Source organism: Strongylocentrotus purpuratus, unplaced genomic scaffold (genome assembly GCF_000002235.5).
Source record: "Strongylocentrotus purpuratus isolate Spur 01 unplaced genomic scaffold, Spur_5.0 spur5_scaffold_6, whole genome shotgun sequence".
NCBI lineage: Eukaryota > Metazoa > Echinodermata > Echinoidea > Camarodonta > Strongylocentrotidae > Strongylocentrotus > Strongylocentrotus purpuratus.
The window spans coordinates 20479214-20499410 of record NW_022145612.1 but is presented as its reverse complement, the minus strand read 5'-3'; the positions used below and the strand labels follow the sequence as shown (position 1 = coordinate 20499410).

Here is a 20197-nt window from a genome sequence, read left to right as displayed (position 1 = left end):
ATGCCTCCTCCTAAATTCAGCTACGATCCTGGCTTTAATTATTCTCAGAATATCATGATGAGAACAAAAAGCATACTTATATGACAGTCGATCTTTACGACCTTTGACAGGACAATAAAAAATATGATAACTTGTCCATCTTTACATGATATATACTGATAAACACAGGATAAGACCTCGAAACCCCTGTAAGTTTAACCAACAGTGGTTATAACTGTGACCAACAACCCACTAAAGTTTAACCAACATCGTGAGAATCAAAACAGAATTAACCTACAATGGTTACAATTTTAACCAACCACCCATGTAAGTTTAACCAACATCATTGAATCAGCCCCGAACGAAGCATAAATAATTAACAAATGGTTAAAGTTTAAATCAATGGATGGTTAAAGTTTTAATCAACAAATGGTTAAAGTTTAATCATCACCACTTCAACCAACATTGAGCAAATACATTTAACCAATAAATGATTAAAAATTTAATTAACCACAGTTTAAATTTTAATCAACAGGTGGTTGATTAAAATTTTAACCAACTTGATTAAAAATGTTAATACTTGTTCGAACAGTGTGGTGCAAAACTCAAAATATGTATAAGACCAGTTGATGGAAGAGAAATCAAAGGGGAGCTAATTCAAAAGAGGAATCGATGCAAATCATCCAAAGCAAAATAATATAATTGTCCTTCACATAGCATACATAAAGATACAAATGATGCAATTTTAATTACAAGCTGAAAATAAACAGGTATTTGACAGGTAAATGTATACCATTAGTATACCATTCAGCAGGTACCAGTATCACCATCAACAACAAAATGAGTAAAGTTATGGGTAAATTATATATGAACAAGGATATCAATCAAAGTGGAACATGGGGGCGAAGATGATAGGAAAGAAATGGTGTGATATTCTCAAGGACAATCACGTACCAGCAAAATACCTGTAGATGATAATGGATCATGCACTCTTACATATTGTCTATTCTGTGTCAGAAGGGGACTTAACCCTGTGTTAAAGACGCATTGTAGTGGGCTCTCATGGGGGATTCAAAATCATTCAGGTATTTACCCAATTAATGGTGTTGTTAATCTCCAGGATTAGACTTTATTTTTATGACCAACAGGCCTAATATGCATTAATTTTCCACCCTTTATCCCATATGGTAAAGTCATCAATCAATGGTATTTTCACTGAGTCTGGTGTCAGCAAATTATGGCCTTCTGAAGCAGAAACTTGTTGCGAAATCACACCAAAGCAACTGAAAGCTGACCCTATAAAAACTGGTCTGCCATTCGCCTTTTACAAAACCTAACAAATCTTCTAATGCTATTACAAACTTGGTCAAGGCCTCACTTTACTTGAGGGTAATGATAAAGGATGTTTTCGCTCTAAATGTAATTGAGGAAAAGATATTTGGACCAGTAGCCTAGGATTTCTATAGTATTGATTGGAATGAATAGGTGCTATAGAAAAGTTTGTTTTTCACATTTGTGCAGCAGATGAAACATACTAGTGATTCAAAAGAGCTTTCTTTAAAAAAGATGATTACAAGAAAAATAAACTGAAATAAACTATCTGGACAAACTAAACTCCTGCTTGCCATCTCCAAGACCTCAGATTTTAAATAAATGAATAAAACAAAAATTGAAGATCTTGATCTAAAAATCATCATTAAAAAAAATGAACTTGAAAAACTTGGTATGAGACAAGGAAGACAAATGAATAAATCTTTCAAAGATGACACTTAAAAAAAAACTATTCAAGATATTCCGAAAATTGTATTTAAACACATTTAAGTGGCATGCATGATAAATAAAAAATAATACTAAGTTTGCCTTCATGCTCCGTTCAACTTAAATATTTTCTCAGCAAAAGATATAATGAAATCAAAAGCAGAATGAAAAATCATTTCTATTGATTATAGAGTGCTAATGAATACCAAAGGCAAGGCATTGTTTCAATGAACAGGTATACATGCTACGTCTGGTTCAGGGAATAAGTCAAAAGGTGGAGGGAAGGCAAAGGGAGGGTTTCAAGAGGGATTTTGATGTCTGGGCATGAAAATACTACCTGTCTGGTATCGTTATATCCTGGCACCTTTAGGTGAGCAAGTCAAACAAAAAAGGCATTTCATATTAACATGATGTAGCTGTCTGTGACAGAGTTATAGCCTACTCACTGTCTCACACATGAAATCAATCAGTATTTTGTGTATTAAAGTGTGGAGGTGATGTACACTCTATCAAGAAGAGTAAGGAGTGTAAACAAAATATCCACAAACCGTCATGAGATGAGAAAAATAATCCATCTTGGTTGGAGCTCTACCAAAACATTCATACAAGTCTAAACAGACAATCAACATATGACACATAATTAATATAGTTTATTGTACATTACCTGAGCTGTATTATTCTCATCACTCTCTGTGCAATTCCCCAACCATGCACATTTATCTTATAGAAAAAATGTGTGTTCTATTGAACAGCTCTCATTCACTTCATCCATTGCCACATGAGATCATCAATTAATTTCAAGGTTCAATAACAATATTCATCTTTACCCTATACATAGAGACTGCAAGTTTTAAGCCACTAAAGCACAGACTGTCTACTAGATCTCGGCAGAAGAGATACTTACAATGTAGCTTGTTGTGTTGTAAACAGGCAGAGTCAGCGTTGTCATCATTCCTAGACCCTACACACAGGAACATAATATGAGACACAGCATATTAACTGATGTCATGGAAATGCACTAGTTCTCTATTTCAAAATGCGATGTGGGCATGGACGTAATGTAAAACATGTGAATGAACAAATAAATTAATACAATGTCATTATTTAAAGATATATTGCTACTGGCATGGACTTTATGTACTACATAGATCTATATTAAAATTTATATCAATTGAAAAGATATTCAGAAAACCAATTATTAAACTCAAATTGATATAACTGTCACCATCTACTTTTCTTTCTCTCTCACTTTCCTTGTCTTTCTCACTCTGCTCTCTCTCTCTCTTATTTACAATTTCTTGGTATTTCCCTTATGCTTCCTTTCTTGATCTCTATCTCTCTCACTCCTTCTCTCACTCCTGCTCCTCCTCCCCACCACCCTCCCCCCTTTTTTTTCTCTCACTAGCTCTTATTTTTGTTTCTATTACTAATAATACTACTACTACTACTAATTTGTATTGTAATATTAAAGGCTTACCAAGGCATCCAAATAGATATCTGACCACTGGAAGTTCTTCTGACCACTAAGGACCATCGGTCTGCTAACAACTGGAACATAATCCTATGACGTAAACAAAATATAATCCCAATTGTACATTACAAACATAAAAATGGCCAAAAAAAAAGAAATTAAGAACTGTAAAGTGTCCCACAAGTCAAATGTATTTTCAAATTAGGTAAAAGCAATTACAACACTAAAACAAAATACTGCTCAGATTTGAATAAAAATGACAATAGAATAAGGTATTCTCTCAAACTACAGACCGAATAATCCTTTTTAAAGTATTTTCAAAGACCAAAGAGTCTGCAAGAGACCAAACCCTTCCCAACGTCTCGCATCTTGGTATGCTTGATTTTACATGCACATATTAATGCTAGTTTTTTAAAGAGTCAGTAAGTAAACAAAATACTGAGAACATACAAGGGAAATCAATAGACATTCTATGGAAAATGATGTAAAAAGTAAAAATCACTTATCAAAGTAAAGCTCTTACCAGAGTTGTGAGTCTCACAGCTCCAAAGGACTGGATTGTACTGAAGTAACCTGAAAAGACACATTGAGAAGAAAATACATGTACTTTTTTTCTTTTTCAACATTTCACAGCATTCACATCCCAAGTTGAGACGCTCAGCAAGCATTTACAACCTACAAATAATATCATATAAGTCATTACCTTTGTTGGTACATGCCATGTCTCTGATACCGTCCGATGACACCATAGAATCTGCACCCACCTTGTACACAAACACTCGAGCCTACACAAATAACAAAACAAATTTTAAAAACATGAAAAGAAGGAGTAAAAATGCCACGATATAGACTTATATCATCACAGCATGAAACAAATATATAATTGGCTCAAGAATGAACATTGGAGGTTCTAAGCAAGCACTTGAACGTGAATCAACGTTTCCCTCAGTTTCAACACTTTTGTTACATTACAAATACCTGTCTGAATTTTCTTTTTGAAACATACATATTGATGAGTTCGAGGGTCTTAGATTTGGTAGATACTCATGATAATAGACGGGTCGGCAGTCAGGTTTGTGATGATGGTGACCATGTTTATTGAACTACCACGGATACCGGATATATCGGATATCGTATATCGTAACATCCCCCTTCCTCTGGAAAGATTGGGAATCAGTGAACATCACTGATCGATGATTAATGACATATTGCTTTGATAACAATACTTTTGGTAGTATGCAAGTTTTGGTTATTTGCTTCCTAATAAACTTTTTCCAATCAGGTTATATAACATAAAATCTTGATTTGTTTTCAATACGTTTCTTTTGTATCGTATTAACGAATGAGTATTTACTGTATAAATAATTATATCGTTCTACTTTCAACTTCACAGTTGATCTGCAAGATTGAACGTAGTTTTGATATAACTTAATTCCTTTATAAAATAAATTTCCAAACGAAACATGTTTGGGCTAGCATCTGTTTAGACTTATAAACATTATGCTTGTCATACCAAAAATACTGTACAATGATTATACATACATATGAACAATAAACTTCTTAGACTACATTAAACTAAGCGTCTTCTGTGTTCTTCTTTATCTTCTCTCTTCTTTGAAGAAATTTAAGAGTTCAGTTTCAATCTTCAAACATGTATCTCGCTGGTGTACGGATGTTGCGTCCATATCTTGTTGTGGTTTGCGAGTTTGATGTTGGTCCTTTAGATTGAATGTTCTGAGTTTCTGGTGTTGGCTGATGGTTGTTGCCATTCTGTTGTGGTGTTTCTGCTTGAGTAGATGAAGTGTAGTCTTCGTCGAACCTAACACGCTTTGGAGTAGGGTTGGTTGACGATGGAATCTCCCTCAGGTGAGATCGGTTTCGTCTCAGGATTCCTCCGTTAGGTGTTGATACTTCATACGACCTAGGCTCGTCGCAGACTTTGGATACTTTGGCTGGTATCCAAGTATGATCTTTGGGATGTAGGACTCTGACTGGTTGTCCTACGTGGAGTGGTGGAAGATCTGGACCCGCATGTCGATCGTGCGTTTCTTTCATCTTACTCTGTCGATTCAAGAGATGATCAGTGGTGGTAGATTCTCTTGAAAGATAATGACTTGGCAGTGTTGTTCTGATGGGTCTTCCAAACAACATCTCTGCAGGTGATCTCATGTGACTGTCAACAGGTGTTGCTCTAAGGTGTGACATAGCCAGTTGACTGTCTTGGCCAGTCTGTGAACACTTTTTCAACAGATTCTTGACGGTACGAACCATTCTCTCAGCTAGTCCGTTGGATCTTGGATAGTGAGGTGAAGAGGTTGTATGGGTGATCGACCACTTCCGGCACATGTCCTTGAAGTGCTTCCCGACAAATTGTGGACCGTTGTCGGATACGATCTCCTCTGGTGGACCAAATAGACTGAAGATTCCACTCATCACGTTGGCTACTGCAGCACTTGATGTGTCAGTCAGCTTGTAGACTATCGGATACTTGGAGTAATAGTCAGTGACGAGTAAATAGTCTTGTCTGTTTAGCATGAACAAATCTGTTCCTAGTCTAGTCCAAGGTGCTGAAGGTACATCATGGGGAAGCAACGGCTCTTTCTGTTGCCTTGCCTGGTGTTCCTGGCATGCAGCACATTGCTTTACGATCTGTTCAATGTCCTTGTTGATGTGTGGCCAGAACACTGTCTCACGAGCTAGTCGTCTCGTGCTCTCGATTCCCATGTGTCCAAGATGAAGTTGTCTGAGGATATCTTCTCGAAGTGTCTTCGGTATGATGACTCTGCTTCCTTTGAAGAGTACTCCTTGAGATACTCCAATCTCATCTCTGTAAGACCAGAATTCCCTGAGGGATGTCGGCAGCTCCTGAAGAGTTTCAGGCCAACCCTGAGTGACTGTCTGCCACAATGACCTAAGAACAGGGTCATTGGATGTTTCCCTCTGGAGTTCTGTTCTCTTGTGTTGTCCGAAGAAGATCAAGTCGATTTGATGAGTGTCTTCTACTTCGGAGCAGATTGATTCCACTCTGATGTCTAGTGGAACATCGCGTGCTTCCTTGGGGTTAGGAAGACGGCTCAAGGTATCTGAAAGAATCATTTCTTTCCCAGGTCGGTACTTGACTTGGCATCTGTATCCTTGTACCTTGATCAATAGTCTCTGTAGACGAGGTGGTGCGCTTCTTAGAGGTTTCTTCCAAATTGTCTCCAAGGGCCTGTGATCTGTTATCACAGTGAATTCCTTCCCGAATAGGTATGTATGGAATCGGACGATACCAAACACTAGGGCTAAGGTTTCCCTCTCTATGTTCGAGTAGTTGGACTGTGCATTGGAGAGACTTTTGGATGCAAAAGCTACGGGTTTGCCATCTTGGAGCAGGCATGCTCCCAGCCCTTTCATTGATGCATCTACCTCAACGGTTGTCTCTTTCTTTGGGTCAAAGAACTGCAGGCATGCACCCGATGAGACTGCGCTTTTCAGGCTGTTTAAGGCATGTTCGTGATCCTCGTCCCAGACGAATGGAATTTCCTTGTGAAGGAGTTCACGAAGTGGTGCTGACTTCTCTGATAGATTAGGAATGTATGGTGCTAGGTATGTGAATAATCCTAGGCATCTCTGAACATCTTCCTTGTCCTTGGGTGAAGGCATTGTGTTGATAGCTTCAACCTTGCTTGGATCTGGGAAGATTCCAGATCTTGTGTACATGGATCCAAAGTAGCTGATAGCTTCCTTCTTGATAGTACACTTGGAGCTGTTGAACACGAGTCCTTCCTGTTTCGCTGTCTCCATGAGTAAGTGGAGATTCTTGTTGTGTTCCTCCTCTGTTTTCCCGACAATGGCAATGTCGTCTGCGATACATACGCAGCCAGGCACATTCTGGACGATCCTATCCATGTGTTGCTGGAAGATGTCTTGGCTTGTGCATAAGCCGAAGGGTAATCTTTGGAAACAATATCTTCCAAATGGTGTTCTGAAGGTGGTCAGGTCTTGGCATTCCTCTGCTAGGTGTACTGACCAGTATCCAGCCTTTGCGTCTAGCTTGGAGAAGAATTGAGCTCCTGCGAAGATTGGTTGGATTTCTTCCAAGGTTGGAATTTTGTGTGGACACCTTTTCAAGGCATCGTTCAACCTTCTGGGGTCAAGACATATCCGTATGGATCCATCTTTCTTCACAACGGTGGTCATCGAGCTACACCAATCTGTGTGGTTTTCTATCTTTCTGATGACTCCTTGCTTCTCCATGTTATCTAGTTCGGCTTTGATCTTGTCCTTCAGATGGACACTGCACTTTCTAGGTGCATCTATGGTTGGCTCTGCATCATCTTTCAGATGCAGCATTGCTTTCCCGCTAAAGCTTCCTATGGCATCAAACTGATCTGGGTATGTTTGTTTGAGGTCACTAACACTTGTGATAGGTGTATGTGTAGGTGTGTCCTTGTGCATTGTGTGGATTGTGATAATCCCGAGATCTGTGCAACCTAACAACCCTAAGATAGCTGGTCCATTCACGTCTGCTACGTAGAATGTATGTGTATACCATTCTGGACTCTTGTATCTACACTTTATGTCTAGTGTACCAACGCATGGTATTGATATTTCGCCATATGCTACTAGCTTTACTGGTGTACGTTTCACTACTTGCCTCCACTTGTCACCATATATTTGTTTGGCTGTGCGTACTGTGATAGTATTAGCGCTTGCCCCAGAGTCTATCTTCAGATATAGGTAATGCTGACCTGATTTATGTGGGCATATGATGTCAATGTTTGCAAAAGCTACTGTACCCTTTGAGTTGATCACTGTGTGTGTTCCGATCGTGTGTATGGTGTCAAAATGTTCGAAGTTTGATGGACCTGCTGATTGTTGATGTTCATGATCTGTGCTAGTATCATGTTCAGTGTCCATTTCACTTATCGGTTTATACTTTCGACCCTTTGATTTTGATCGTGATTGGTTACCGTGTTTCGGTTGACGGTCATCAGATTTATGGTCATCTGATCTACGATCTGGTTTTCGACTTCGATCGTTCTTAGCCTTTCTACAGAACTTGGCCCAATGGCCCTTTGTGTCACAGGCACGACACACATCGTGGTACGCAGGGCACTGACGAGGTTTGTGGATACGTCCACAGTTTCCACACGTCTTTCGTCCCTGGTTCCGCTTGAATGAATCTATGCTTTCTTTAGCCGGCTCAAGCGTTTCTAGGCATTTTCTGCTCGCCGCAACTGCCTCGTATTTTCGACCCTCTATAAGAATTGCTTCGATTAGATATCCTTTAGGCTGGTCCAATAGGAATTTCTGGAATTCTAGACTTGGTGTTGAGGTGATGACTACCTCCATTATCCGCTCGGCAAGCTCGGATTCCTCAAAATCGCATGTGTTGGCTTTGTCTCTACATCGAGTAACGAATGCGTCAATGCTCTCATCTTGTCTCTGCCGATATCGCATCAGCTCGAGACGATGGACCCGAAAATTAATGTTTACCTTTATTTGTTTCTCAAATAATTTCCACAGCTCTTGTGGTTTTTCTTGGTCGGCCTCTGATAGCCCAGACGCATTGATTCTGCGCAAACCTTCGTTGCCTACAGCGATTTTGATTTTTATAGCCTTTTTTTTGTTTTCAGTTATTTCTTGATCTGCCAACACAAGCTCCATTCTCTGCTTAAATAGCTTGAACTCTTCGGGTAGGTCTGGTACCTCCCAGTTCATCTCTGGATACTTAGTACTCATTGTATATGTCACGTGTGCGTATTGGTTACGACAGATTATATGAATGAGTGTAAATCTTTGTGTTGTTTATCTTAGTGTGAACAGGTCCTAACCGGCTGGTGTTGATAAGGTTCGTACACGTAAACCTGTGTACGCTCTCACACCTGTGTGAATGTCATTAGGTGTCTCATGCAATGAAAATGTTGATCACTCTCACTCAATATGTCCGACAGTGACAATTCCTCACACACCAGATATTATTGTTAATATTATCTGAAAACAGGTTTAATGTTCACACCTCTGATTTAGTTTAGTTTTAGATTTAAACTTTACTAGTTAAGTTATTATGCAGACCCCTGTGTCAGTGATTGAGCACAGTTATAACTTGATTAGGCTATTCTGAGCAGGCTTTATGAACCTTTATATGCTCATACACACATCACCATTCACGTACGAGTTCATCGGGATTATGCAGTAGCATCAGTGTCTCGGTACACTGTGCGGTATGTACGATGCACGTACTATGCATACGAAAAAGTGCGACGTGACCAATCGCTAATCGACGATAATTTTGCTAATTATACTTCCCAACTGTCGTGAACTGGATCAATTGTGTCTTCAAAAATCAAACTTGATTTCGAAGATCCCAGCAGCTGCCACCATGATGAGTTCGAGGGTCTTAGATTTGGTAGATACTCATGATAATAGACGGGTCGGCAGTCAGGTTTGTGATGATGGTGACCATGTTTATTGAACTACCACGGATACCGGATATATCGGATATCGTATATCGTAACACATATCTTAATATAGAAACATATCTAGCATGTAAATCAGAATCTGAATTTGAATCTTAATTCTTTGTCTTTGACTAACAATTCTAAACAAACCAACAGTCTTTCTTTAAGACTACACCAACAGTCCTTTTCAGGACTACACACCCTCAAGAAAGATTACCGAGTCCACCTCCCTCTCTCTCACATGGTGCACCCGCAAGTCTACTGTATAAATTCTAAACAAGTTCTTACGAGACAACCTCTTTTTCTCAAATTCCTAGAACAACTCTCTCCTTACCTTAAACGGATATCTGTTGCGAGCCGCAAAGATGGCCTCCTCAGAGGAGGTTCCGCCATCGGTGAAGATCATGATAACTCGGATGCAGTCAGCGCCCTGATAATTCGCTTCACCACCCAGCCTCTCCGTTCTGTTGAACTGTAAGGCAATTGAAAAGAAAGTGATGGTCAAAGGTCAGAGATTGGCTTCCTTTCCTCATAGTGCCTGTTTCGGACAAGATTCCACTTCATTTTGGTATTTGAATAAAATCATACATAATGCCATGAATGACATATATCAGCACCATTTCTTTTTCTCCACATCCAACTAAAAGGTAAATTCCACACTATAAAACCATGTATTAAGCCTATTGGAAAAGGAGAATTGTTCAACATATTACAAAATGAATGAGCATAATAAGAAGATAGCTGCTATCATTATGACTCTATTCAAATATATCTTTTTGTTCTCAAGGAATACCTAGGCAAGAAGACATGCATTCATGATTCATGTGTACCTAATATTTATGTTTCTTATACATCTGGACAAAACACAGGATATACATTTACCGGTACATATAATCATATTCATGTAGTACCTAAATGCATGATTTACATTTATTTCCAAAAAGGGCGTAACCTTAAGTTGGCTCTTACTTTCGATTTTCAAAACTTAATTTTTCAGATACTCACATTCTCAAATTGATCAAAAGCATAATTGAGAGCAGTTGCAAAATCAGCTATCCCACTAGCAGTCACTCCTTTCTGTACAGCATCATTCAATTCCTAGAACATAAATTCAATCTCAAGTTAGTAACTTGGACCAGAATTGTGGATTTCTCAAAATAAATGAAGATCGAAATACAACATAATTATATTATAAATATCGTAGACTGGCTGTGTTCTGTATTTTTCATGAGGAAGATAATCATTTCCTCTTAAAATTGTTTCAAATTCCTTTGTTTTTTTTACTTGTTTTTATTTAAAATCAATTCAAAGTGAGCAATGAATTTCCAGTGCATAGAAGAATAATTTTTTTTAAATCAAGATTTTTTTAAATAAATTGTCTAATAACTATGTTAACTCCAGGATTTTCATATTGCTTTCTGAATTTCAAGAAGATAAACACACATTTTCAGTCCACAAATAAATAGGAGAAAAATCAAAATATGGACGGAGAAAAATCAGAATATGGACGGAGAAAAATCAGAATATGGACGGAGAAAAATCAAAATATGGACAGAGAAAAATCAAAATATGGACAGAGAAAAATCAGAATATGGACAGAGAAAAATCAAAATATGAACAGAGAAAAATCAAAATATGGACAGAGAAAAATCAGAATATGGACAGAGAAAAATCAGAATATGGACGGAAAAAACCACCCACAGCAGAAAGGTGAAACATGGAAGATAAAATACAGATGTATAAATTCAGTACCCTCCTGGCTCCAAAGAGAAGATACGTTATCTCACCTTCTTGTTCCTGAGGTTAGCTTGAACAAAAGTATTGAAGCAGCTTACATTCTGGACATCTTTACTGAACTGGAAAGAGAAGATATTCAAAAGAAGTCAAACATTAACCTTTGTATGATACATGTTTACTGGGTAAATTAAATATCAATCTGTTAATTGAAGTTTTTGTGGCCTTCATTTTGGAATTCAGCTCCCAATTCTACATCAAAAGAATCCCAAGGAGAGCTATACCTTGCACAATACTTCCTTTGTTGGTGTACCTGTGCAAGGTCCTGAGTCACTCAAAATAAGCGATTCCTGAACTGGTGAGCTAGCTGTACTCAAGCTAGCTTGTTAGCATACATGAGCAAGATATGGACACACACATGATCAACTTGGTCATATCGTCTGCCGAGAACCAGAAAGGTGTTGACTATGTGAATGGTTAAAGTTATCATCCTTCTAGTGGGGTGACTTTGGGGGTAACAAAATCATTACCGTGACACGGCGGACTAAACCACCATTTTAGGTGTAACACTCCCTTATGCTACATTAAATGATTTTAGTCAAGGATCCCTCATGATATACCGGTATGTGCTTTTCTCAACAAAAAGATTTTTTTTTTCTTCTTTTTTTCCTCATCAAATTCCTTCCGAAGGAACGATTTACGCTATGCCACTCCATGATATCCCACTATATATACTGGCTCTCTGCAGAAGACTTCATATCTACAGTCCAGCATTATCCAATTCTCCCTCGCTGACTCATTGCCCAGTCAAGTAGCACTGATGTGAGGAACCTAGCTAGGCATGAACTGAATCACTCACCGATGCTACGTTAACAAAGTCGTCATTGCCAAGGGTATCGAGAGCCTTGGAGACAGACACCTTGATGATCTTCAGAGTCATTCCATATGTACTTCCACTCCTGTTCATAAGTTGGATGAAGAAAGAATAAATCATACATTACCATGTCAACTAAAATTTTCATACCTTTTAAACATCCTGATATAACATGCTTCCTGTTTGTCCATTGCTTTACATCAGTCTATACAAAAATTAGCAAGAACTATTGGGGAATAATATCATCTAGTTTACAAGCATGATATACTCAACGGATGTTATAAAGAGCTATAATCTATTATTATGCAAGGCCCTACATGAAAAGGAGATGTGTGCAATGTGTCAGGGAACAAATATAAGATACCACCATTTGTTCCGATACTACATGATCCGACTGACATCATTATGGTGGTATGGTACATGTAATCACTTTTACCACAATTGATTTTTAAAATTCTATAAATCATAAAATACATTTTTTCCCCCAAGATGAATATTTCAATGGTGCAAGAAAAAGTTCCCCTATGTTTGCATTTTTGCAATGCACTCTTCTAAATGCAGCCAACTTCTAGTCATAAAAGACACACTACAATAACATTAAATACTCCAGATCACTAGATAAAACAGCAACTCATTTGATAATTTTTCTTTCTTAAAATGTTTGGGAATATATAACTCACGAGTCGATGAGTATCATGACATCTTTTGGAGAGCTAGTAGCCTGGATGTACCTGTAAGCAAGAGGATCCACAAGTTCAAAGTCAATCTTTTCAACAAACAAAACAAATTCCATTTACAAAATTGAATTGTAAGAAAAAGTGAACTTTATCAAGATCTATCAAATCAAAGATATCATAAAAAAGAAATGTGTCTTGTTTCAAAATGTGCAAACTTTTTTTTAAATTTCTATAAATTCCTGAGAACTTAGGCTTCATTGTGTTAAGAGTATCTTCTTTTTGTAGAAGTCTGGCATATCTTTTGCATAGAAATTAGAATAGAATTTGGCATTACACGATTGAATGCTATCAAACATTTTCTAAGATGAAAATTGTTAAAAGTATAAATCTTTGCCTAATAGACGAAATGATTATATATATATGTATCACTATACTCTATCATTTACCTTTTCATAGAAATCAATATTCATAATAGTAAAAAATACATATCATTGTTTGATTAACCTTCACTTCCTGGTTAAACATAAGAATATATCAAAACCCAAAATAATGTGCAACACAAAATATTAATTTGGATTAATTAGTGAGAAAAAAATTGCATTGCGAAGTTAAAGGAAAGTAATTTGGTGTAAAAAGTGCATTGAAATAAAGCTACAGCTAAACATTGAACAGAATATATTAAAAGGTCGCATGCAATTAGTATATATGTGCTAAGTTGTTTCACACTATACAAGAACTGAATTATCCAAGATCATGATCTGAATTTAGATTGTGAAGATATCATATAAAAAAAAGCAAAAACATACGTATTTCCAAGTACGGTACTGTTTATTCTCAGGAAGGAAAACAAAACATATTTAGACACAGGCATTCTATTATGAATTATCAATACTTAATCCTGGAAAGACTGAATCTGAGCAAATATCTTGGATACATGATAATAGCCAATATAAAAAATTATAACACAAGAACATGTGTATATGACTAAAACAAGCTGCTTGTTGAACTAATACAATGAGAAACATGTGCCTCAGAATAAAGGACTAAATCATATAACAATACAAATGTTCATCTTCGTTATCATCTTCATTATCAGTTTGACAAAAAGTCAATTAGATTTGAGAAAATATCTTTTCAAGGCTGGCTTATTCCTTATCTTGTTCAATTGTGGGGTTGTAGTTGAAAATAGAGAACTTCCATGAGAAATTATTTGTTTGAGCAAAGAAAAGAAATTTCATTTGAAATAATTTTCCATTTTTCATTTTTTTTTTTTAAATGAATGTTACATTAACAAAGAGTTTTATTGGTCATGAATATATTTGGGAGTTTGATAAATTCAACTAAATACATACTGAGCATGTTTAATATAACAGCAAGTACTCACAAAAAGAAAGATGTTTATTAGTTTACCTACTAATGCTTCATGAATTATCAAGAGAAAAGTATTTTAAAATATATGCTCTGAATGATAAAGAAAAGCAATATAAAAAGCAGATCCCTATACTGGGCACTTTGGCACATTTATGAAGCAGCATCGTTTCCTGTTAGTAGCCTCACTTACCAGCCCCTACGCCGAACATCATATTGGTCTTTATCAGGCTCCCCTGCAGAAACCCACTGCTTAGCTGAAAGATGGAATGCGGAAGGAGACTATGGATGTTAGTGGACCACAGAAAGGAATGGTATAAACTACTAAGGAAAAATTAGTCGCAGTGGTATATTTTAGTACAGAATGTTAGACTAAGATATTAACTCTAGAATATTAATGACAGAAGAAAACAAGTTACATGTACTTGTAAGGATTTGGTTTTGTAGACAAAAGGTTTATTTATCATACAACCCATTGCCAACAGGGACCACATGATTCCTGTACATATCCTATAGATATGACACAATTCAGTAGTGAGTTGGTTAAATCATAATCTTAGTTAACAGTTTCTTGCCAGAAAATCAACATTATCATTTGAGTCAATGGAAAAGTACCATATTCTTAAACTTACAATGGACAGTAGTATCAAATCCAAAACAAGAACAAAGAGTAACTTTATGCCTCTTGCTCACATAATATGTACCGGTAGCTCTAATTGCATATTTAAATCATTATATGACAACAAACTCTCACTGGTATGTAACTATATATACAGCTTATAAATCAAAATTTAATAAAGTTCCTTTTCTATTCCAAAGATGAACCATTCATCTTCAAAGCTTCTTATAATACAAAGCATAACTATTCAAAATTTGTATGATTTTCTAATTCATGGTATTGAGCGAGTAATAACTTCTGCTCTCAATGAATAAGAACTATTTATATTGGATGGTACAGTGATTAAACACATGCTATGCAAAAGTGTCTTTAGGAATGCATGTAGGGTAAGAGTTATGGTTCCCATTTGTTTTGTTTTTGTTAGGTTGAGGGTCAAAGTTAGGTTTAGGTAAAGTGGTACCTAGTCATAGGTTGCATTTAGAGATCTTGTTAGTGGTTAAAATAGACCGCAGACTGAACATGGATCATAGAACAGTCCCAAAAGCATTTGATACATCTCTCACAATTATACAGAAAGATACATGTACCTAAAGATAAACATCAAATATTTAGATTTGCATATTAAGAAAGAACTAGCCCATACAGAGGAAAGATATTCAGCTGTACTATATAAGCTCCATCAACTGTTGCCTGCTGAGGCTGTGAAAAGTTAGTTTCCGTGGAGAAAGGGGCATTTCTGGAGTTACACAAGTTCCTTTTTGGATGGCACAGAATAAGGTATAGCTTGTTTCCCTTGCAGCAAAATAAAACATTCAATACTGCTTTCTCATACCATTTCCTAGTACGAGCAATAAATGGTGCAGTTACATCTTCACAATACTGCCTCGCTGGGAAAAGAAAATAGTATCAATATCATCATGTGTAAGTACTACTCATAATAAGGTTTAGACAAGATGTCATCCTAATATTTGAACAAAAAAGAATTATGAACAATTATGATGGCATTAGTGATTTCTATCTTTGAATATTAATATGAAGGATGACAACCAATATGATCTCCATACTTCCCTTCTCTGAAAATGACATGGATGTATAATTTCAGTGTCTTTCTGCATTGGAAATGCTTCTGTTTTATCTTTAACTAAACTTATCGAATTCTTACTCCATTACAGCTTGTATGCATTAGAATAGTGCTGTAGTCAAACGTTTAACCATCCGGTATCCGACCGCGCATGGCGGATTCCGTTTTCAATTGGACGGTTTCGTTTTTGTGTTTTTTTTTTTTTAAATATTTTTTAAAAAATTTTTTTAATAAATATTATGCCCCTCCACCTGGCACTATGGCTGGCAATGTTTCACACGGACCTGGCTTTTTTTAAATTGTTTAACCGAAAACGTCCGGTTTTGACTGGCGGTTAAACTGAATTGGAGATATCCGTGATGTTACAGCACTACATTAGAATTCAGTAATCAAACATATTTTTAACAAGACAGATGTAACAATGAATATACATATAATAACAAGTAGAAATGTACCAACAAAATTTGTGTACACACAAAAGAATTTGCACTGAAAACCTTAAACTCCAATATAAAACGATATAAAACCATGTATATAATGATTTCCTTCAAATGTAAACTTATTTACATGTACAGGCATACAAATCCATTCATTGATTGAATTCATACGTTTACAATGGAACACACATTTGATCAATTTCATATGTACCGGTATATGTGAAGTGCTGTATGTACTTTGACATGAAGAAAAATGTATTATCTGTGACTAACGAACTGTGACTAAAACCTAATAATTATAAATAGTTTTAACAGTTGCAGAAAGAAAGAATCTGAGCACATTGCTTCACTTTAGTTATCCTTTGCAACATTGTAACTTTTAAAATATTTATCTACATGATGGACATCACTATTTTTATTAATTGTAAATAGGTGAATTAATCCATAAGCTACAGGAAGTACTGATAACGAACTCTACCTAGAGTATATTTTAAACGTAACTAATTCTCGGTTCCTTCCAGCATATATTTTCTAAAACTGTCTATATCAGACAGTCCAGATTTGTCTTGAACTGCCCAACTAAAATATGACTGGCTATGAAAATTCAGATAACTTACAAGTTAGTTTGCAGAAGAAAACCATATCACTAGTCACTACCAAGCAGAAATTTAGCTATTTGGATAAGACTTGCCTGACACGTACTAATCATTAATTCATTGTTAAAGTTTCAAAGCAGTTTCTGATTGCTCACTACTTGTGGTAGTTTCAAATATTTATGGGCAGCTGAAAGAAATAGATGATTAAAATCCTCACAAATACAATTTAAGATTTCATTAACAAGCGATCAAGTATAGTTAATGCCCCAAACATACAGTAATTGATCCTATACTTTAACAAATATGAGGCAGATTTGTTAAATGCAGAAGAAAAGAGAATAATAGCAGGTACTGGGATAAAATCTTTATATTTAATGCATTTCCAGTAACGAATAATTGGTGAAAGCACTGTACAGAGTATATATACGCTGTATATTCATGTTGGCAATTCATGTTGGCAATGGTGAATCCTGTATAAGATTTTACCAGGGTCTATTTCGAGGATCTTCTGTCCAATTATCAGGTTCAACAACTGGAACAACTAGAATTAAAATCAGTGGAGTGTTATTTGAATAACTAAAGAAGACATTATATAAACATTGCATGCTTTATAGGTTCTATGGTTAAATGTTTGTTTGTTTGTTGCTTTTATTTTAGCACGGTGGCATACTTCAGCCAATGGCTGTTCTTCAGCATGGCCGTGCATATAAAAAAGCAATCACAATTTTCCAAAGAAACATACATTGTAGATTAACATGGTTAACATACAAAGTTAAGTAAAACATACACATATGTATATACACATAGGTAAGAAGGCGAGAAATCCAAACAAGCCCTACCGGTAATTACGAAAAAGAAAACGAACAGAGAAAAAAAATTAGAAGAAAAAACAAATCAGTTGTTTTTGTTTGCTATTAAAAGTCAAACATGATATTACACATATTATAAACTCCTTTTGAGAGTATAGTAAGTTGGTTACTTGGTTTATATTTAGTTTCTACATGCCATAATAACTTAAACTTTTCTTTTTGAAGCACGTTTTAATTCTTGGTAAAGTAAATATACAAGGAGCATTTCTTAAGCTATAGGAAGTGTATTTAAAATTTGAATTCAAAATTTGCATACATGTGTACCTTTTGTTTGTACAGACACATGTATCATGGATGTTAGATTGCAAATAGTTAAATCTATCATTGGGTGCATGCATGGTTGAGAAAATGGAGGAACATTCAAAAAATCTATAACTAAGTGCTGTTATGATCGTGAGTTCATGTGCTGAGAGCCAAGAAGACATTTTACTTAGAATTATAATGCCCTTTCAGCTCTCAACAAATGATATGTATGATCATTTAGTTAAGTCTAACGACCTCCCTCTGAGGAAGCACAAACAATTCTAAGGGAAGATCGTTACCATTTTCTTATACGAGGGTCAGGTATGTCCCTAACTTCTTTGGCTGTAAGGAGAGAAACCATACATAATACACTGTATTTCAAAGTTCCGTCTTCATTATAGTTGCATCCCTTTGTTGATACTGAAAAAACACTCACACATTGCAATCCAAAAATCATGAGTTTATATTGTTGAACATTTGCATTTGACATCAATCAACTTGAAGTGCCTAACAAATCATTGACTTTTCTTCAAAATACCTAAATTTTTTGTACAAACTATTTTCTTGAACTGTCAATGTTGGAGGTTTATTTGTTCAATTTTCAAATGCAACATGAATATCATAGTCAAGAGTTGTAAAACAAAAACAAGCTACTTGCAGATTAATCTCCTTTAATGTTCAGAAGTTCTTTCGAGATTAACCGAACCCTTAGAAAAACTACAACAAAAGCACTCAAGATTTGTTTTATTATGTATGCACAGCCAATTTACATTTGTAATACCTATTCCTATACCTAATGCTATATGGTCACAACTCAACCCGTAGTACATTGTTATGCATACATGTGTGTGTCCTCCAGTGTGGTAGCTTGTAGGCAGCTCCTGCAATTTGTAAGTCTCTTTTTACAATTCCTTGTGGGAGTCTTGCATCTGCCTCACAAACATGTTATGGACATAAAACATAATTATATACATTGACTTCACTATCAAAAACAGAAAAATTACAGAGATCACATGGGCTTACTTTTCACTCTACATACATTCTGTTAGAAAGATACATAATCAGGTGGTCACTGCATTAAAAAAGACACAAAATTAAATAATTCATACTAAAAAAAAGTTAGGAAAAGATACAACACTCTCTAAAGATTACAACTGTTAAGGTTAGATTGTTGAACTTACATTATGAACACATCTTTAAAACACACACTGCATGGCGTGCATGCCCTAAGACTACAGGTGTATGTGTCACATGATTAGTAATGTAACCATGTCAGGTGATCTTGTGTGGAAAAAAAAAATTTCATCAAGATTTTTCAATTCATTTATAGCCCACATTCTTTAACCCACTCTATAACCCACACTACAGTGTATATAACCCACACTTAAATAACCTGCATCATCTGTGCTTCTTCCCCACTAATTATGCACTACATGCACTTGTATTGCAATGGATGCATAAATACCTGTAGATTAAAAAGCCCAAATACATGTGCATGAATTTTGAATATAAGCCTACTATGAAAGCAATGTTTATGAATCTGAAAATGTAATAAAACAAAACAGAAAACAGGAACAGAGGTATTCTTGTCTGCTGTTTGTTCCAATGATAAAGGTCGTGAGATATATAGGTGCTGCATGTACAGGCACATTGTAGTGTACTAGTAGTTAACATTTGTGCCATGGCGGGATTAATAGTGATTATACGGGGATGAAATTTGTATCAACGGCAATGACTAAATGTGGGTTTGCATCTTACATGTAAATCACACATTTTTGCATGTGGATTTACCGTAATTGCTTTACCTTTCACAAAAGCATTGAAAATTGAATTTTTAAACATGACCCACAAGCACCTTACAAAAAGCTAAAACCTTGTTTTAAAAACACACTTTGAATACTGATGAAATTGTGAAATGGAATGCTAGATGTACAATTAGAGATAATCTGAACATTTGAGTGAAAACGGACCATTATTCATGGTACAAATTGGGAAAAACTGATCTGATTGATTCTTTAATTCTCCCAACTATATTATTACAATTT

The 20197-nt window shown here is 35.9% G+C and overlaps 1 protein-coding gene across 8 annotated transcripts in view; it reads right to left on the bottom strand.

The window, feature by feature from the left end:
* Positions 1-20197, bottom strand: part of LOC105441547 (voltage-dependent calcium channel subunit alpha-2/delta-1) — a 71069-nt gene that overhangs the window by 35321 nt on the left and 15551 nt on the right. For 4 of the 8 annotated variants that reach the window (XM_030972972.1, XM_030972975.1, XM_030972977.1 and 1 more), the window contains exons 7-17: positions 14501-14564; positions 12943-12993; positions 12248-12347; positions 11442-11510; positions 10660-10752; positions 9989-10126; positions 3912-3993; positions 3732-3781; positions 3215-3298; positions 2642-2698; positions 2075-2101 (exon numbers count right to left, since the gene is read on the bottom strand). In XM_030972972.1, the coding sequence (XP_030828832.1) occupies positions 2075-2101; positions 2642-2698; positions 3215-3298; positions 3732-3781; positions 3912-3993; positions 9989-10126; positions 10660-10752; positions 11442-11510; positions 12248-12347; positions 12943-12993; positions 14501-14564 (815 nt within the window). Of the gene's footprint in view, positions 1-2074; positions 2102-2641; positions 2699-3214; positions 3299-3731; positions 3782-3911; positions 3994-9988; positions 10127-10659; positions 10753-11441; positions 11511-12247; positions 12348-12942; positions 12994-14500; positions 14565-18451; positions 18495-20197 lie in introns of all 8 variants that reach the window. The other 4 variants (XM_030972979.1, XM_030972976.1, XM_030972974.1 and 1 more) reach the window with 3 other exon arrangements.